This window comes from Helianthus annuus, chromosome 10 (assembly GCF_002127325.2).
Source record: "Helianthus annuus cultivar XRQ/B chromosome 10, HanXRQr2.0-SUNRISE, whole genome shotgun sequence".
NCBI classification, from domain to species: domain Eukaryota; kingdom Viridiplantae; phylum Streptophyta; class Magnoliopsida; order Asterales; family Asteraceae; genus Helianthus; species Helianthus annuus.
Genome location: NC_035442.2, coordinates 175,163,696 through 175,183,033, shown reverse-complemented (window position 1 = coordinate 175,183,033; position 19,338 = coordinate 175,163,696). Strand labels below are relative to the sequence as shown.

The window sequence follows — 19,338 nt, the reverse complement described above, 5'->3', positions numbered from 1 at the left end:
TTTTACCCTCTGCCAAAATAACGTTTTCGCGCCAGCTCAAAATAAAATTATGTTTTCCCCCTATCTCAAAATTACGCTTTTACACCAGTTTATTATTTTACACCCATTTTAAAATTACGATTTTGCCCCCAGTTTAAATTTACGTTTTTGCCCCAGTTCAAAGTAAAATATGCTTTTGCCCCCAGCTAAAAATTACGATTTTCCCCTCGGTTAAAAATTACGCTTGCACCCTCAATTCAAAATTACGTTTTCCCCCCGGTTCAAAATAAAATCATGGTTTTCTCCTAGCTAAAAATTACGAATTTACCCCCGCTAAAAATTACGATCTTGTCGTTGTTTTAGTTTTCTTTTCTAACAAAACTATAGTACTGTTTTTTAATTGGTTGAGAATTATTCGGCCATCGCCCACACAACGCAGGTGGGGCATCAACCAGTTGTTTATAAATGTGGTAAGAGATTATTATTGTTATATAAAATTATAAATGTTAAACATGGATTTGAAGCAAAAAACTTGTTTCTGTTTGAGCATGACAAGTGTGGAATAAGTCATAATTTCTTGTTGACGTGGGTTGACTCAGTTACAGTTTATTGGTCTTTCCAACAATTCTAACTCACTGACATAGTGACTTCTTTGGTCAAACAAGTCCGTTTTGGAACAAAAACTTTTTTTTTTTTTTTTTGAAAGGAAAACTTCATTAAACAACGCCAACCCGAAAACCGGGCCCGATAAAACAAACAAACAACTACATATTCACAAATCTATACCACTCACCCGAATCTAACAACCCTCTCTTTCTTCTATATTTAAACCAAACAAAACTAACCGAACGAACCTCACAAAAGAGATCTTCCACAGTCCTTCTTTTATTAGAGAACCGGACTTCGTTTCTAGCTTTCCAAAGTAACCAACAAGCAGTGAATATGACCCCTTGAATGGCCTTTTTCTCCGACTCCGAACGCATCCCATGATTATGAAAACACATCAAAGGAAAACAAAGAAATAATGTCATTTACTAACAAGAAGCTTAGCAATAATCAAGTTCACAATCTTCCATAAAATCGTAAAACACCAAAACTGAAGTAAAAAGAAAACCAGTTGTTTGACCTAAAAAGTCAACGCTACAGGTTGAAAAGAAGCGAATTAATACAACTTAAACAGAAATTCAAAAGATCAAACTGAGTCAAAATTTCTTATTATACAAGGAACCATGAACATTAGATATGAAAGACCACATAGTAGGCATGGTCGGACCTAGGTTGAGCCCTAGGTGGGCAGGCGCACCCCTTGGAAAAGAAAATTAGTGTATTTTTTAAGCAAAAAACCCCACCACATCCCTTAAAAATATGCTTGAACCACTCATCTGCACCCCCAATAAAAAAATCCGCTGATAGTAAGGAGGTTCAACCATAACTTTAAATAAGTCAAACTAAGAGGTCAAAACAATCAAAGACAACAGAACATCTACATCTGTAACAATATTGAATATCCTATTTGTATTGGGATCAAAGAGGGTGTGAAATTTATTGGGTTATTGGATTTTATAACCCTTAACTATTGGTCATTGGCCGTTGCCACCCTCAACTATCACTTTGACTCCTGCCACCCTCAACTTAACACCTAGTGTGTTCTGTCTCCAGATCACTAACTTTTGATCCTGTTATTATACTTTTGGGGGTGTCCTAAGATCCCTAAAACCTTCCCAAGATCCCTATGACACCCCAAAAAGTGTAGTAGTAACATGATCAAAAGTTAGTGATCAGTTAACGACGTGGTGACAGAACACACTAAGTGTTAAGTTGGGGGTGACGGGCGTCAAAGTGATAGTTGAGGGTGGCAGCGGCCAATAGCCAATAGTTGTTGAGGGTGATAAAATCTAATAACCCATTTTAATTTTTGAAAATCCCACAAAAAATGAAAATTCACAAAGGTTAGTAAAACAAGCACATGAACCAATGTGAAAACACAGTAATTAACATTTGACAAGTACTAGAATGCAACTATTTTGGCATAAAATTAGATGAACTGTAGAGCAGCATGTCTATTTTTGATTCTCAATTATCTTGTTAAATTTTAAGCATCATAATTTGTCACAATCATGAGCTCACCCAAGAAATCAGCCCCAATATATATATATATATATAGAGAAAAAATATATCGTACATTACGGCTTAACGTACTTCACGTACAACAGCGTGCGTGATTTGTTCTATAACATGCGTGATTAATGTATTGAATATGCGTAATTATTGTGTTTCAACATGCGTGATTTTGGATTTTTGAGTTATAACGTGCGTAATTTTAAAATGAACGTGCGTAATTACCTGTCGTACGTGATGTACGTTAACCTTCCCCCCTCTCTCTCTCTCTCTCTATATATATATATATATATATATATATATATATATATATATATATATATATATATATATAACATCAATGAACTAAGCTAATGCATTACAACTAGTTGAAATTATAAATTATAAACTATTAAACTTTAACTGTGTAACACACTGGACAAGTTCCACATGAGCCATGTGCAGGAGATCTAAAGCTGCTAACAATTTTGATTCAAATAATCATAAGTTCTTGAGCGAATCCCCGGCTCCCTGAAAAAAACAATACGAAAGCACGAAATCGGCTATAAAGATACCGACAAGCGAAAGAACAACGGCAGAAGTAGTAGACTCTCCGACACCTTTAGCACCACCTAAAGTAGTAACCCCCCAACCACAACTCACAACAGATATGATCAAACCGAACACCTGCGACTTGATCATTGCAGTAATTATGTCCCATGGTCTAAGAGCCCTTTGAGCCGAATCCAAAATGATATTAATGCTAATTCCGTAAACCCCGTCTGCCAAAAGAGCACTAGAAGCCATCCCGACAGTAAAACAAATAAGGGTCAAGAACGGTAAAGCCAAACAAGACGCAATGACACGTGGGGTTACCAAATAGTCAACCGGGTCGGTACCCAAAACCCGTAAAGTGTCGATTTGCTCAGATACTTGCATGGTCCCTAATTCTGCTGCGAATGCACTGCCGATTCGACCGGCTACTATGATTGAAGTGATCACAGGGCTTAGCTCACGTACGAAGGCTAGGGCTAGAACCCCACCTACGGCTCGGTTTAGACCTAATCTGGTGAATTCTCTGACGAACTGAATGGTGAAAGCCATGCCCACGAACGCTGATGTTAAGAGACAAACACCGACTGATTTTGGACCGACTCTTTCTAGCTGTTGGAGAGTGTTTTTCCAGTGGACTTTACGGTTTAGTACTCTCATTATTACTTGACCCGCCAACACAAAAACGGATAACCCTCTCCATAGGTATCCCGGAGGTGTCCACTTGCTGAACAACGGGGGTGGTTCTTGATCTGGTGTGTCGTTTGTGGCTGCACTATCTTCAGATGCAGAAATAGGTATCGCGTGACCATCGTTTGTCATTGTGTTGGGGATCGGGAAAACCCTGTTTTTGTTGTTTAGGAAGAAGTTGGTTCGGTTAGTATCTACCCAGCTTTGATCATTGAAAACTCGTCTCACCAATTTATGTCTTGGAGACAGTTGACTTGTGTTCCCGAATTTCATCCAAGCACATGTCTTTGTAGAGTCTCTTCTGCAATTTGTTAGAAATTTGCATAATAATTCAGTTCAAAAAAAAAATAAAACGAGTTAATTACTGTTTTCGTCCCTGTGGTTTGTCAAAAATCACTATTTCGGTCCATTAGTTTAAAAATTGCAATTTCAGTCCCTGTGGTTTCACTTTCGTAACCATTTCAGTCCACCTCGTGACCATTTCAGTCCCTCTACTAACAGAATAAATGGATTGAAATGGTTACAAAAGTGAAACCACAGGGACTGAAATGGTTACGAAAGTGAAACCACAGGGACTGAAATCGCAAATTTTAAACTAATGGACTGAAATAGTGATTTTTGACAAACCACAGGGACGAAAACAGTAATTAACTCAAAATAAAACACACTCCTATTTTAGAACCTACATTTGAAATTTGACTTTGAGGTCAAGCCGACTCATTATTTTTGTTTTGAAAAGCAACCATAAAGCACGGGGCGATCTAGGAAACGCCTCAGGGTCTCAAGGCGGCGCCTCATGTGCATTTGGGTAAAAATTAGGGTCTGTAAGAGGCTGATATGTAAAAGCAACCAAAGAGATGAAAAAAATTATTAACGGTTTACTTCATAAAAAGACTGATATATTGAGAGATATACAGCTTCTGGTTGTACACAAAGCTTATTTGGTTGTACTGGGGTACAAACGAGCCGAGCTACTCGAGCTCGGCTCGAAAAAAAGCTCGAACGAGCCGAGCTTAAATGAGCTCGAGCCTAAAAAAAAGCTCGTTTAGTAAACGAGCCAGAGCCCGAGCTTCGCTTATCGAGCTCGAGCTGGCTCGCGAGCCTAAACGAGCTTTCTGTTTATATATTTTTTATTAATATATTAAACATATATTTATATAATAATAATTACCATTTATATAAATATAAAAAAATAACTTAATTATATGTATAATAATAATTATAATTAATATAAATTAATTAATAAATACTAAACGAGTCGAGCCCGAGCTGAGCTCGAGCTTTAGAAATAAAGCTCGAATCGAGCCGAGCTCGAGCTTTCATATGTTAAACAAGCTCGAGCTCAAGCCTGGTCGAGCTCGGGCTCGGCTCGGCTCGTTTGCACCCATAGTTGTACATAAAGCAACACCTCGCGTAAGCGTACACGTACGTGAAGCTCTCGCCTCAGCTTTTGGGACCTAAACGTCTCAAAGCGGCTCACAAGTCGATATTAACCTCAAAACTGATATAAACTCTTCAAATCTCTTTCTTTAAAAGAACAATCAAATGAAGCTTCTTTACACTCATAAACACACATGCGAATAGAGCAATACCTGCCATGCAAGTGAAAAGTTATGGAATGCTGAGCAGCTGTTTGCATCTTTGAGAATTCTAATGTTCAAATCAACTGCAATTGACGTTATCCGATCTCGTTACTATCCAAATCCTACATATACATCCAGACCGAGACATGATATTTAAACATTTCAGCATATAACAGACTACTCTCAAACTTCTCAGGATTAAAATCACTTTTCCTTTCAAATTAGGGTTTAATTCATCAAATTAATAAAAAATATTCACAATTTAGGGCTTGATCTATCGGATTGAGGACTATGCCGTCTAATTAGTATTACTTTCTCCGGTCTACATATAAAATCTTATACGTAATATCGATCACATGAATACATGATTACGCAATTTTAAGATAACTGATCCAAACTGTAACAAATACATTACGAATATACACTGTGTTCAAGCTTTCAGTTACCTTACATCTATGAAATTGTTCAAAAACGGAAAGTAATTGTAAATAAAGGAGTACAAAACCTAGGTTAAAAAAGGGGAAAAAGCATGTAGTAGTGTGTGTGTGTGTGTGTGTGAACTGAATTAACTGATTAGTGTAATTATACCAGAATTTGCTAAAATGAAAGCCGTTGATGAATGAAGAGGAGAACGGAAGTCAGGCGGAGCTCTGGTGGAGGGCGGCGATGGATCAGTTTGGATGAAAAGACTGAAAGGCGTGGGAAGGTAATAAATGTACCACAACAAGAGGTTTTCATATCACTTTCATTTTAGGAGACCAAAATATTGGGGGTGTTTGGGTTTCCTTTTAGCTTGTGACTTTTTAAAAGTCCTTCTCAAGAGTGAGAAGTCATAATTTGTTACTTCTCAATTTCTCCTTTTTGAAGGTATAAAATCCTTTTTGAAGGCATAAAAGGACTTATCAGAAAGTGTTTGGGGTTTCTTTTGACCATAAAAGAACTTCTCACAAAGTGTTTGGAATTCCTTCTAACTTCTAAGAAGTAAATAAGGAGCTCCAAAATAAGTTAATCCAAACACCCACATTGTGGGAGTTGTATTTTTTTATTTAACGAGTGGGATTCTCACACGCTTTGCGTTGTTGGAACTTGGAAATTCAATTGGTATTGGGCGGTTTAGGAGAAGTACACAACAACAGTCGAGCCGGGGGTCTCACTGGAAGCAGCCTCTCTATTTCTACGGGGTAGAAGTTAGGCTGTCTACATCTTAGTACTAGACCTGGCAAACGGGTCGGGTCGGGTCAAAACGGGTTCGGGTCAAAACGGGTCAATTATAAAAAAAGGGTTGTTTTGGTCCGGGTCAGAACGGGTGTCGGGTCGGGTCCGGGTCAGAACAGGTTTCGGGTCGGATCGGGTCAGTTTTTTTTTCCCTCCTGAAGCTTATTGAATATTAAAAACATTTTTTTATAATTTCATCACAACTAATAAACTAATAGTTATAATAAAACAAACACAGTAATAAATCTATCCTAACTACTGATAAAGTTCAATAATAAATATAATAAAAAGTAATGATAACTCTATCCAAATAATGAAAAACTTAACTTAGTAATAACAATAGAACGTTAACAAACATTCAAACTATAGTTAGAATAACAACAATAATAACTAAAAGAGATAATAAAGTTGATTAAAATTACCAAATGATACACTGAAGCACCACAATCTGAACCATCAAGCTACCAGAACACCATACATTCCTTTCAAAAGTGGGATACCCATAACAAGTGTGTTAGGAAGTGTGGACAAAGAAAACAAAGTGATAGACCATTCTAAAGAGCCTCTAGCACTCAACCGTGACCAAAGAGCTAAACCCACAAGAACCATAAGTTTCTGAAGAGTGTCAGCAGCAATGAACCTTGTGTTCATAGTGTAAGGATTGTTAGTATAAATGAAATGAAAAGAAAGCAAAGTGTCACGATCCGCCTAAATACAGAATTTTTTTCGTGAGTTCCGGAAGATTCCAGAACACTAAAGAAGCGTCTAGGGCTGTCTAGGGCTGCCGGAAGTTTCTGGAACAGCCTACAAGTTGCTGGAACATCTTGGCGCCATCGGAAGACTCTAGATCAGCCAAGAATTCTCTAGAAACACCTTGAAAACACTTGATATTTTGCAAGAAGACTCTAGAAATCAACTTATAAATATCCAAGATATTATGTAAAGAATTATCTAGATGGAGAATAATCTAGAACTAGGAAGGACTAGTATAAATAGGATGATGGGGTCTCATTTGGAGATCACCCAACAATATCACAAGTAAACACACTTGTAAACACACTCCTGTAAATCTTCTTGTAATCAATACAAAGTTGTTTCTTTGTATACACAACTTGCAACCATCACTTGAATCACTCAAAACACTATATCGTTGGGGCACATAGCTTAACTTAGATCAAGTCTAAGTTGCTACACGTGAGTCAAAAGTTAACTCCGTGACAAAAGGGACAGCAAAAAGAGCCACAAATCTGTTGATACCAGAACACTGGTCCGGTGTGAAAATCTTCCACCATTTCACTGAACCATAGGCTAAGATCATGGCTACATAGAGTGGAACCACTACTGTGAACACATGGTAAAGGTCCGAGGCAGTGATCATGGTGTGAAAAATGCATTCTCACTTGCTCAATGGGACGAGCACCGCACCAACAGCTAATAGATCCGAACTTGCCAACTTGAACCAGTGTGATAATAATCAAACCAGAACCATAAAACTAAAGATAATAATCTGAATTCTGAACACATGACCATGGATGTTCTTCCATCCCTTCTGTTCTTGCTTATTATTAACTTCAGCCTCTTCAACATCGCGTGTTGTTAAGATCCCTCCTCATTTTGCTGCAAAGACGACAATGACGATTCTTTCTGCGCAAGTTGCAGCAAGTTCCTTCTGTGTATCAGCAAGTTCTTGTTTATCCCTCAAAATCTGCACCGATCGATGAATGTCTTGAACATGTTTCTCAAAAAACTTAAGCTTCACTTCCGACTCCCCTTGATCGCGTGTCAAATCAGACTGCATCTCCCTAATCGACTTATCAAGATTATAACAACACTACTCCAGTTGTGATAACCGCGAACTAAGACCCTCGAGAAACCGCATAACATTATCATTGTGTTTTTTCATGGATCTCTCCACTGCCATGATTATCACTTCCTGGTTACCAGAATCATCCGGTGGACAGTCAAATTCGGGATGTTCTCGCCATTCTACTTTTGATAAATTCTTGCCAAAAAAATTCACAATTTTATTATCAAGTTTCTAGAGTCAATCATTCACGAAAATCAAACAACAAAAGTATTTTCTCCAGATCCAATATTATCATTATATGTGTATCATATACAACTCAATCAAACTATAATTCACAATTTTATTATCAAAATTTTCTCTAGAACGGGAAGGAGGGCGATTTTAACATCTTTCAACAAAATCAAAACAAATTAACGAGAATCATGGCATACCCATTTCGAACAAATGAAAACCCAGTTCGATTAACACGCAGAAAACATCAAGTTCAACTCTAATTTGGTACAGAAGAAGCAAAGATTAGGGTTTTGAATCTGTGTCCGATTCGATGTGAAGAAATCGTTGATGCAGACCGAGAGATTAACGAGCGAAGAAGGATTTCTTGAAGGAGAGGTTGAAGATTGAAGATGATGTATTGACGGCGGAGGTCTGTGGCGGAGGAGAAGGCAGAGGACTGGAGGCGTTGACGGAAAGTTATGATTGATTCAATCAGATTGAAGAAGATGACCCATTGTTCACCCGTGCTTTCTTTTTTTTTCAACCCTAACTGACCCGCCCGTCCTAATTTCTCAACCCTGTATGACCCGTAAATAAAACTTTTTATTTTTTAAATAACCCACTTTGACCCCCTTGTCTAAACTTCCTCACCCAAATTCACCCAATATAATGTATGCTATTTGGGTCAGAATTGCCCCCTCTACATCTTACCCTACATCTTACCCTCCTCAGACCCTACCTTTGCTTTGCTATTGGTGGGATTTACTGAGTATGATGATGATGATGACACAATAACAACAGTAAAATCTCACAATACCAACAAGAAGGGGCCTTTGGTAAGTCTAATACCCATATGCAAAATGTCATCTAACACGCATAAATAGATACTTAAATGATTCGAACACGCATGCTTAATTAAAGTTTTGCCTAATCAAAAGTTTACTGACGAGAATGCTTAAAGTTTTACTTACATTGACTTACCTACACAAGAGGCCAACTACTAACACGTTAATCATTCAACATAACGAGTTAACGTTACCCGTGCGTTGCGGCGGGATGTTGATTATGAAATTCATTAGTATCACTATATTAGATGAAAAAATTCTTTACTTTTGGAATAAGTTATTATAACATGTATTATTTCATTGTAAAGCTGTTATTTTTAGAGATACTTTTAAATTTGGTCGATAAAAAGGCTATTTCGTAAAGTATTGTATTCCCAATATTTAACCAAATAACCAATAATTAAATAATCAACAATGTGTTGTGTTAACCAACTTTATCTTCTAATATTTTTTCTTCATTATATTATTATCATTATTTAAGAAATGAAAGTTAAATATATATAACATTATTATCATCATTATTAACTTGTACTTAAGAAATAAAATTTAAACATATATATTCTTATTAGGGTGGAGGGTATGGTTCAATCACTTTAGGGTGTTTGAGTTATTCCCTACCCAATAATAGCATGCCATGTCAAGTCCCCATTCACTCCCCATTTTACACTCAATCAGAGGGTATGGTTCAATCACTTTAGGGTGTAACGGTCAAAAATTATATCACTGTTTCATCAATCATCATCGGTGACTATACACCGAAATATGCTATCACCATACCCCGAATCAACGGCAATCACACCGATCGGTGAATGGCATACCCCGATCATTTCACAGAACCATACTGAGTGCCCTTAAGTGTATATATATATATATATATATATATATATATATATATATATATATATGTTGGGGGTACGTGCCTATTAAGGAGACAAAGATGTTTGTGACAGTCGAACACCACCTAAAAAATATGAAATGATATAAACTTGTGCGTTGTGCACGGTGTTGATTATATTGAAACTTTATATAATAAAGAATTCAGTGACGTATACACGCGCAATACCCATGGTTATAATATTTGAAATCTTACAAATAACGAAACTGCGTGATAAGAAGGATCATGGCATTGATAAAACTAAATATTTGACAGTATTTTATATTTATGACTATTATAATTTGTAATAATTGGGTCAATTCGTGAACATATGAAGAATAGATTAAAGTATTTTGCAACCTTGTTTTCTAGGAGGCTGAAAACCTACGGTTTAGGGACTTAGAAATGGCGTGAAAGCCTCCTCCATACCGTCCCGTGAGGTGGCATGGACTTGGCCTGGGGCAAGGGGTATAGGGTTTCTTCATGGTGTGGGGCAAAGGTTGTTGATAATGTGGCAATGTGACTGCCACATGGTGCTTCATGCCCTTTTTTTCAAGTCCCTCCATACTGAATACTCTAAACATTTTCTTTGAATACGATAATTCAAACACCCTCATATGCTGAAACCAAAATCCTTTCAAAATCTACTTTTTATTTACTCTTCATTTTTGCTCTCCCAAGTCCATGGAGAAGATCATCCATGTTCACAACCTTACAATTCCATCTTTCTTCTTTATTATTTAATAATGATTATTTGTTGGAATGTATTTAGCTTCGTTAACGCTAACCCGCGCGTTGCAGCGGGGTGTTAATTATGAATGTATTTAGCTTCGTTTTGCGTGCTAGAATTTGGTCGATGTCGTTTTAGTTTGTTACTGTACGAAAATTCGTTACAACAACCCCATTATATTGGGCTATTAGAATAACGAAAAGGGTACAAATGTTATATAAAAAGAGTAAACATCGAAATTATTTTATGATAATCATAACTATGAATCATATATAACAAATCATTATGTAGGCAAAGTATTGTTATACACTCATATCTTGATGGAAGGCTGTTCGTAAAACAAACAAAATTATGTTATGTGAAATAAAGTGAATTGCTATATGTAGAATGCTTTTTTGGGGTACAAATAAAAAAGTAAATTTAATTACTGGGACAATCTTTTTTTTGAACATGACAGGAAGAACAATTTGAAAACCATTCTCAGAACGTGTCAAAAACATGCCCTAAACCATGGTTCTACACTCAAAATCATCTTCACATAAAACCGACTTACCCACCCTTATTCAACAGTTCTTCAAAAATTGAAAAAAGAAGAGTACAAAAAGATGGATGGACAGTGGAGAGGGGGATGGAGCACCGGCGGTGGCTGCGCATCACCACCACAAAATGGCTACCGCCACACTAACTACACACCGCACCATTATTGAAACCGCATCACCACCATCAAACCGCTGCCGTCACATCTTAGGGTGTCTCGACTCTTTACCTTCAAGTTGCTACGGGCGGCGGTAAGTATTTCCAATCGTACCAACACACGCACTATCTCTGTATATATATTTCTCTCTGAATATCAATTACCATCTCACCCTTGCCTGCAACGCCGGAAACCACTCTACTAACACCGCGGTGAGTATATGTTTGTCTCTCATGGCACCACCAATGAAACCTCATCGCCACCACCCACAACAAAGTCATAGACGAACCCCCTGTGTGTAACCATGTGTACCATGTGCTTGGTTGCTTTTTAGGGCTCGGGCGCTTGGTTAAGCGGAGGCGACTGCAGTTACAACCAAGCGATCTTTTCAGCCAATGACGTTTTTCCGGTAAAAAAAATAAACCCATGGTGGTAGTACCGGCGGTGGTGGGTTCATGTTAGGAGGGTAGTATCTTCGACGTTGCGTTTGAATATAGGATATAATGTATTAGTGAGAGAAAAATAGAGAGAGAAAGAGGAAAACGGGAGGGTTCCGGCGATTTTTGGCGATGTTCAGACGGGTGGCAACGACGGGTGGTGAGGGTGGTGGTTATATAAGGGTGAATCGGTGGCAATCGGCGCGGAATCGGTGTATGGGATTGATGGTTTGACGCGACGGTTTGTTTCTTTTAGAAAGGCGTCTGGTTTAGTTAAATGATTTTTATTTAAAAGGTGTGGTTTGTGTAGACATGACTGTTCTTGCCATATGGGTGACGATTACGTGTTCTCTTTTAGGCTCAGTTTTATTTCATAGTGGAATCATTGTTTATCATTTTTGTGAAGAACAAATATTTTATTAATTCAACAGCCATTTACTTAAACGTTGTGTATAAATGACGGCTCTTTTACCAATTCAAATGTTATCTTATTATAATACAATAGCTTATTATTTAAACGGGGGCGAATTGTAGAGGTATGACGACCGTAGTTAGTATTTGTAAGAGTATTATTTATTAATGTAAGGGTATTATTTGAGGGTGTGATGTGAAGAGACACAACTATTAAATAAGTCTAAGATACTCCAAGTTAGTTTTTGTAGGGTTATATAATATATAATATATAATATATAATAAACAAATGAAAGGGGTGCGAGTAAATTGAAATAAAGGGTGTGACTTTTAAACAAATAAGACATAACCTAAGTAAATAATGAAAGGGTGTGAGTAAAATAACTAAAAGATGTGACTTTTAAACAAATGAGACATGCCCTAAATTGCTAATTGTATAAGGGTATAATTAGTTAAATTAAAACGTTGAACTATTAATAATCAATCAAATAAAATAACCTTAGTCGAACATGATTGAAGATGATTTTGCCCTAATTAACAAAATCAATTCTGCAATCAAAAGCAAGAACATATGCAGCAAACATTTAAAATCATAGTGATGTCTATTGCAGCAAGAAAAGATTGATCGGTAGCCATGCGAAATCGAGCAAACTAAAATCATACGAAACTGAACAAACAAAAATCGATAATAAAAATCGAGCAGAAAAAGAACCTTAATCGAGCAGGATTGAAGAGGAAGAACGGATTCTTGAAGAAGATAACCCAGTTAGTTGTTCACACGTGGTTTCTTTTTTTTAAATAACCCAATTTGACCCCCTTAACTAAACTTCCTCACCCAATGTAATTTAATTGTATGCCCTTTGGGTCAGGATTGCCCCCTGTAAAACAAACATAGAGCAAAAAAAGAATATAATTGTTATTGTAGTCCAGTCAATAAGATAGTTGTTGACTTATTGTTATTGTAAATCTAATGCAGAAACCTACTAGAACTAATAAATGGTAATAAAAAAAAACCAACTCTTAGTATAAAGCACACTAGAATTATCACATTAATAACAAAACAATTATAACATCACACTGTAATCATAGTTATTAAAGCGAGCGCCCAGGCGCGCCTAGGCGCAAATAAAGCCCCGGGCCCAACAAATCGCCCTGAGTGTGCTTCGCGTCTTTAATAACAATGCTTCAGGTTAGTTCATGTCATAGTTATTAAAGCGAGCGACCAGACGCGCCTAGGCGCAAATAAAGCCCTGGGCCCAACAATCGCCCTGAGTGCGCCACGCGCCTTTAATAACTATGACTGTAATATAAATATTTCGAAATTTTATGGTCCGGTTTGGTTTTATACGGTTTGAAACCGGAAAGAAATAGATAGTTCATGATGAGTTATAGAACTTCAAATTAAAATTTTAGACGTATGTTGGTATACTGTATACATGGTCTCAGGACTCAGATTATAACAATCTTCTTATCTAAGGCTAGCGTCACACATCTCAAGAAAGAAATAGATAGTCCATGATGAGTTATAGAACTTGAAATTTAACGAATAATAAATATATATAGTTCTGTCTAGTAACAAGTCCAATAGAAAAACAAACATATGCTTTCTGCTTTGGAAAACCATGATCTTAAGCAGCAAACTAGAAATGTATTTATTGAAGTGAGCTAAGTAGTTAATGCAGTAAAATATCGGATATCGGTCAAGGACCGATATTTGAGATATCGTTATTGCGGTGGGGTATCTGTAATTTTAATATCATGCCAACACTAACAATTGTAGCAAGTAGGATCTGACTAAGACTTAAAACGCTAGCATTTAACAGTAACAACTAACAATTAAAACTTAAAACACTAATAGCAGCAATAATTAGCCTAATCTAACAAATACAAACAAAAAATCAAAAACTAATCCTCAACCAATCTATCACATACAAGTAGGCTACATTTCTAATTGTTCAACAAAATCATGAATAAAACGATAAAATTGAGGGAATCGGTAAAGTAGAAAAGCTAATGGCTAATTAATGATGTTTAAAGCAAAGTTTGGAATGAATTTGATAAGTTAAGAGCAGAGGTGGCAAAATGGATGGATTGGATTGGTTGTTGGGTCAGGATGGGTTTGGGTTAGAATGGGTTTGGGTCAAGATGGGTAAAAGAAAGAAGAAGGTCAGGATGGGTTTGGGTGAGGATGAGTTCGGGTCAGGATGGGTTTGGGTCAAGATGGGTTGAGAATAAATCAATAATAATAAAAACTGAAAAAAAATTATAAAAAATAAAAAAAATTACAAAAAATTATAAAAAACGAGAAAAATTAAAAAAGGAAAAAAAATATAAAAAAAAAGTTAAAAAACGATCTGCACTTTTCCTGCATAACATACCTGATGTTATGATGTACCTTCGATCTCTGTTTGATGAGTCTACTACTTTATTTATTGATAACCAGTGTGCTATGTAGTTTACAAAATGTATATCGCTACAGCAACAATCTAAACCTTCTCTTTTATTACACTTGAATACTTTCTTGATGCTCCTCAGTCTGTTTGGGCGCCTGACCTGTTTGACGTGCTTCACTGTATTTAAATCTTTTAGCTTAATACATTTGAACAGTTAAAGATATAAGCAGATTAGTATGCAGAATAATAAAACAGGTTGTTTCATTGTTGTCTGTTTTCCTTTGCAGTTTCTCAAATCGGACACATGTAGCATTCCAAGCTATATTCCGAGCCGGCCCGACCAGTGGAGCGGTTAAAGTTAAAGAGAGTCCACATCTGAGAAACTGGAAGAAAACGACGACGTTGACTCGGACATGGACGAGCTCAGACGTCCCACTTCTTCCGTACGGTCAATGGGTGTTCTTGTCCAGAAACATCAGCAGGCTTCTCTACTGGCTGCAGTTAGCATCAGCGACCGTCTGTGTTGTTCTGTCGCTAATAAAGCTTGTGAAACAGAACTATGGGGAGATACAGAAAGGAGATACTGATAAAAGCATAATTATTAAAAGCGTTAAGCGCACTCAAGGCGCATAGGCCTTGCCTGGGGCCTAAGCGCAAGGCGCAAAAAAAGCATGGGCCTGAGAAAAAAAAAGCGTACAACTAAAAAAAACATAAAATATTTTTACATAATAGAAAATTAATACTATTCTTCAAATAAAATAAACTAAAGCTATTATATAACATTTAATATCTTATATTTAGTACCAAAAGTTATAAAATGCTAGTTTATTAGTGTAGAAAAGTAGTTTCGTTAGAAAAAAGTAGAAATCTAGCTAGGATCTTGCTAGAATCTTGCCAAAATTTAGAGAATTTGGCCGAAAACTCTCAAGAATCTAGGAATCTCGCCGGAACCTGCGCATGAACCATCACTTGGAGAATTAAAGCGCAATTGCCTTGACTTAAGGCGCAATTGCCTCGCCTCGCAAGGAAATTGGGCCTAGGCGCAAGAGGCGATGGCTTTTAACAACTATGGATAAAAGAAACAGAAAGTCAGCGTTGACCATATTCTATGCATTGGCTTTGGCAGAGGCATTGTTGTTTCTTTTGGAGAAAGCTTACTGGGAATGGAAGGTAATGTGCAAGAAGATACTGAACCGCGTTAATGACGAATGCGAGCTCGGGCCGGTTGGGGTGGTTTTAGTTAGGAGGTTTTTCTATGATGCGTACTCGAAATGTGTTAACGGAAGCATCTTTGATGGGTTGAAAATGGATTTGGTGTCATTTGCAATGGAACTTTTGGGTTCGAACTCGTCCGATGAGCAGCTGATTGGTGTTCGAATCTTGGAAAAGTTCACGAAATGTTAAACTGGAAAGACGTGCAGCAGGAAGAGATCAGAAAATCTGCAGCAGAAATCTTGGCGAAACTAGCTGGCAAGAAACAGAACTCGCTTCGGGTTGCGGGGAAATCAGCCATGAAAGCAACAAAATCATATGTCGACAACAAAGTGAAAAAGAAACCAAATTTAGGATCCTAATGTGATCCCATCATACTAACCAACCAACACTCGAACATCAGTAACTCCATTTTCAACCATCAACAAAAGTTAAAGCAAATTAGAGAGCCAAACAAGACCAGAACATGTAGAAATTTGCTTAAAGCAACAACCACATTAACCTCAATCAATCATACCACAAACTACAGTTTCCCAAAACAAGAATCTAAGTATCCAACAACTCGGCAATGTGAATCCATCAAACAAGACAACATACAACTCAAACGACATCTAAATCGTCATGAATATTCACGGATTCCTAACTAGGGTTTCGATGTGCATTTGAAATTGAACAATTAAGAAGAAGTTTAGAATGCATACAGAAAATAAATCAACCAAAAGTGAAATTCATACCTTTCGATCGATCAACAAGTGTAGAATAGTTTGTTAATAGGTTGATTTAAGGGAGTATTTGGGTAGGAATTTGAGAGCGTACTGGTAGATAGTAGAATAGATGAGCGTAGTAGATGTGTTGTTTGGGTAAAAAAGATAATGGCCCATCCTGACCTGATCAGTCCAAAATGACCCAGCAGCTTAAAATTAAAGTCCAAATTGACCCAAGTTTGTTAGGAGTGTAAACGAGCTCGGCTCGTTAGGTTTTTATGAAACTCGAGCTCGAGCTCGGCTCGGTTCGAGCCTACTTCTTTGAGCTCGAGCTCGAGCTCGGCTCGCGAGTAAAACCTAAAGCTCAAGCTCGGCTCGAACTATTTTGATAACAACCTTAAACGAGCTAAAAGCTTGGCTCGAGCTCACTTCAACATCGCTTAAACGAGCCAAAGCTCGGCTCGAGCTCGGCTCATCAATGTTATCATCATTATTAATATATTATATATAAAAAAAATTAAATTTTGTATAGGCTCGTTTAGGCTCGCGAGCCTAAACAAGCTTTGTATTTTAGGCTCGAGCTCGGGCTCGATAACAAAACGAGCTCTATTTCAGGCTCGAGCTCGGGCTCGGGCTCGTTAAGGCTCGGCTCTTTCGAGCTTTTAACCGAGCCGATCACGAGTAGCTCTCGAGCCTCTGGGCTTGTTTACACCCCTAGTTATTTGGGTAGAAATACAGTTTCATAAAATGGCAAAGTTAGTCCATAAACTGCTACTCCGCTTTACAAATAGTTTGCTTTTGACACCCAACTTTGTGATAGTTTCCTTTTCAGCCCCAACTTTGTTATAGTTTCCTTCTTACCTCAAAACTTTATCAAATTTTATCTTTACCCTTTCTTAGCCCTTAAGTTTAGGAAATGTAATTTTTAACCACTTAACTTTTTATGAAATTTGTAAATGTCACTTTGACCCCCTCGAGAGTTTTTCGCTTGACGATATAAATTCGAGTTAGTCGGGTAGCGTATAATATGTTATGATTACACGATATAAATTTGATTTACGTTACGTTTTGATCCAATCGCAATGCAACTATATGATACATTGAGTTCAATCGGATACGTCAAAACGTGTGTTTTCATATGGTTAACACATCACATAATGCTTGGACTAATCCATTCGATATTTGCGAAGTACCCGCGCCGCAACACACGCTAGTCTTATTACTAGTTTTAACTAATAGTGTATAAACACATACCAATTACTTGTATACTTATACTCAACTAACAATTTAGTATAAGTTGTATACCTTTTATCAAATTTAATCTAATGCTTAAGATCAATTATCATGAATGGCTAAGAAGATTAATGGTGTCTTTGTCAAGCTGTTATTGTCTTTATTTGACCATGCATGCATTAATGTAATAACAATAATTATTATCATATTTTCTTAAAGGACACACGAAAAAATCCTTAAAAAAATCATGCTGCTCTGACAAACCTCTCAAAGATTGTAAAAGACATCATAATTAAGAAACTCAAATGTCCAAAAATGTTAATAATTAGTGAACACATGTGTTAAAAGACTTATCATGTTGAGAACTATAAAAACCCTATAAAATACTTTTATTTTGTGCATAGATGATTAAACGCGAGAGAAATAGGAGGCGGGTGAGCGGTCCGTTAACCTTGCCTTGTGCATCATTAAGCAAAGTATACCAATCCATAAGGGGGGTTTCTATATGTATTGGGTTTCTTTTAAATTGGTGTATAGGCAGTATGCCTAGTTACATAAGAAAAAAAAAATGACCTCTAGTAGGCTATCCGTAGTCGCAGCTTATATGGCGCCACAACCCCTCATAGCACCCTATGGTGCCCCGAAACACCGCCCCGCCTGGTGTTATTTGGGGGGGGGGGTTATGTGGTCAGCCGCGAAATCTGTAACGGGAATAAGGGGAGTTACTGTTTTTGTTTCTCTCACACACATATACATATACATACATATATATATCTATAATTTCTCTCACACATATATATACATATATGTTATATAACCCCCCCCCCCTTCCGACTACACACTCAAATTATATAACCCCTTCTCTTACATATTTTGCCACTTGTCGCATAACCCCCTTATGAGGCTTGACCACTATATATGAACTAAGGTTCAACTCACGTTACATTGTGGAGAGAAAGTATGTTAAAAAATATTCCATGAAGTTAAAACGTTACACAGTATCGAAGCACTTTATTTGCTCATCAAATTTAAATAAAAAATTGTATGAAACGTATTGAAAAAAAACTACGTCACTATGTCTATATAAGTATTAGATCGCAAGTAAACTACAAAAAGCTTTATCAAAAAGCTATAACTGAACCCACTCTATTTAGTTAACTAGTTTAATACCCGTCCGGTGGACGGGTTACGATAACAGTGTAACAATGCCCCACAATGCCCCACACGTGTCATCCACTCCACTAGTATCCATTTTTAGGGCATCCACACCACTTACTACCACAAATCACCGTCGCTCTTCCTCAAACCTGCGTCACCTACCAACATTGACCATCACCGCTTTCCCCCAAATCGATGTTGGCGACATAACCACCGCCCATTCGAAAGTGCATAGTTTTATCTTCTCATCAACCAAAACCCAAGCGATCTTTTCCATTTGAAATTAGGGCTCCAACACCTACGCTTCAACCTGGTTTTCGTCTAAAATTAGTTCTATACCCGTCCATATTAATGGTCTAATAAAATAAAAAATATATCATAATAAATACACAAGTTTATGATATAACCATAGTATTTATAACACATTAAAACCATAAGCCCACTGTTTGGGGAAAGACCAAATAGTGGTGATTTCGTTGAACTAAAAAAAACATAGTTTTATACTCGTCCG

At 37.1% G+C, this 19,338-nt stretch overlaps 1 protein-coding gene and 1 pseudogene across 3 annotated transcripts; both read right to left on the bottom strand.

Annotated features, from left to right (window-relative positions):
* Window positions 1-2,462: 2,462 nt before the first annotated feature.
* LOC110886727 (protein TRIGALACTOSYLDIACYLGLYCEROL 1, chloroplastic) lies at window positions 2,463-16,626 on the bottom strand. Of its 3 annotated transcripts, XM_022134564.2 has the most exons (4): window positions 16,467-16,620; window positions 12,840-13,005; window positions 4,911-5,023; window positions 2,463-3,619 (listed from the first exon to the last, which is right to left on the bottom strand). In XM_022134564.2, the coding sequence occupies exons 3-4, from the start codon at window positions 4,955-4,957 to the stop codon at window positions 2,578-2,580; spliced, it is 1,089 nt and encodes a 362-aa protein (XP_021990256.1). In that variant the 5' UTR covers window positions 4,958-5,023; window positions 12,840-13,005; window positions 16,467-16,620; the 3' UTR covers window positions 2,463-2,577. The 3 variants fall into 3 exon arrangements, with proteins under 3 accessions (XP_021990256.1, XP_021990259.1, XP_021990258.1); XM_022134567.2 differs by lacking the exon at window positions 12,840-13,005 and having other exon boundaries at window positions 16,467-16,626; XM_022134566.2 differs by lacking the exons at window positions 12,840-13,005; window positions 16,467-16,620 and adding an exon at window positions 5,490-5,658.
* On the bottom strand, window positions 6,459-8,116 carry LOC118483243 (annotated as a pseudogene).
* Window positions 16,627-19,338: the final 2,712 nt, after the last annotated feature.

Excerpts from the sequence above, each read along its gene's own strand:
- LOC110886727 (XM_022134567.2), bottom strand. The coding sequence starts at position 4,957 with ATGCAAACAGCTGCTCAGCATTCCATAACTTTTCACTTGCATGGCAG. Across the intron at positions 3,620-4,910 it reads ACTTTTCACTTGCATGGCAG|AAGAGACTCTACAAAGACAT; the intron begins GTATTGCTCTAT and ends AACAAATTGCAG.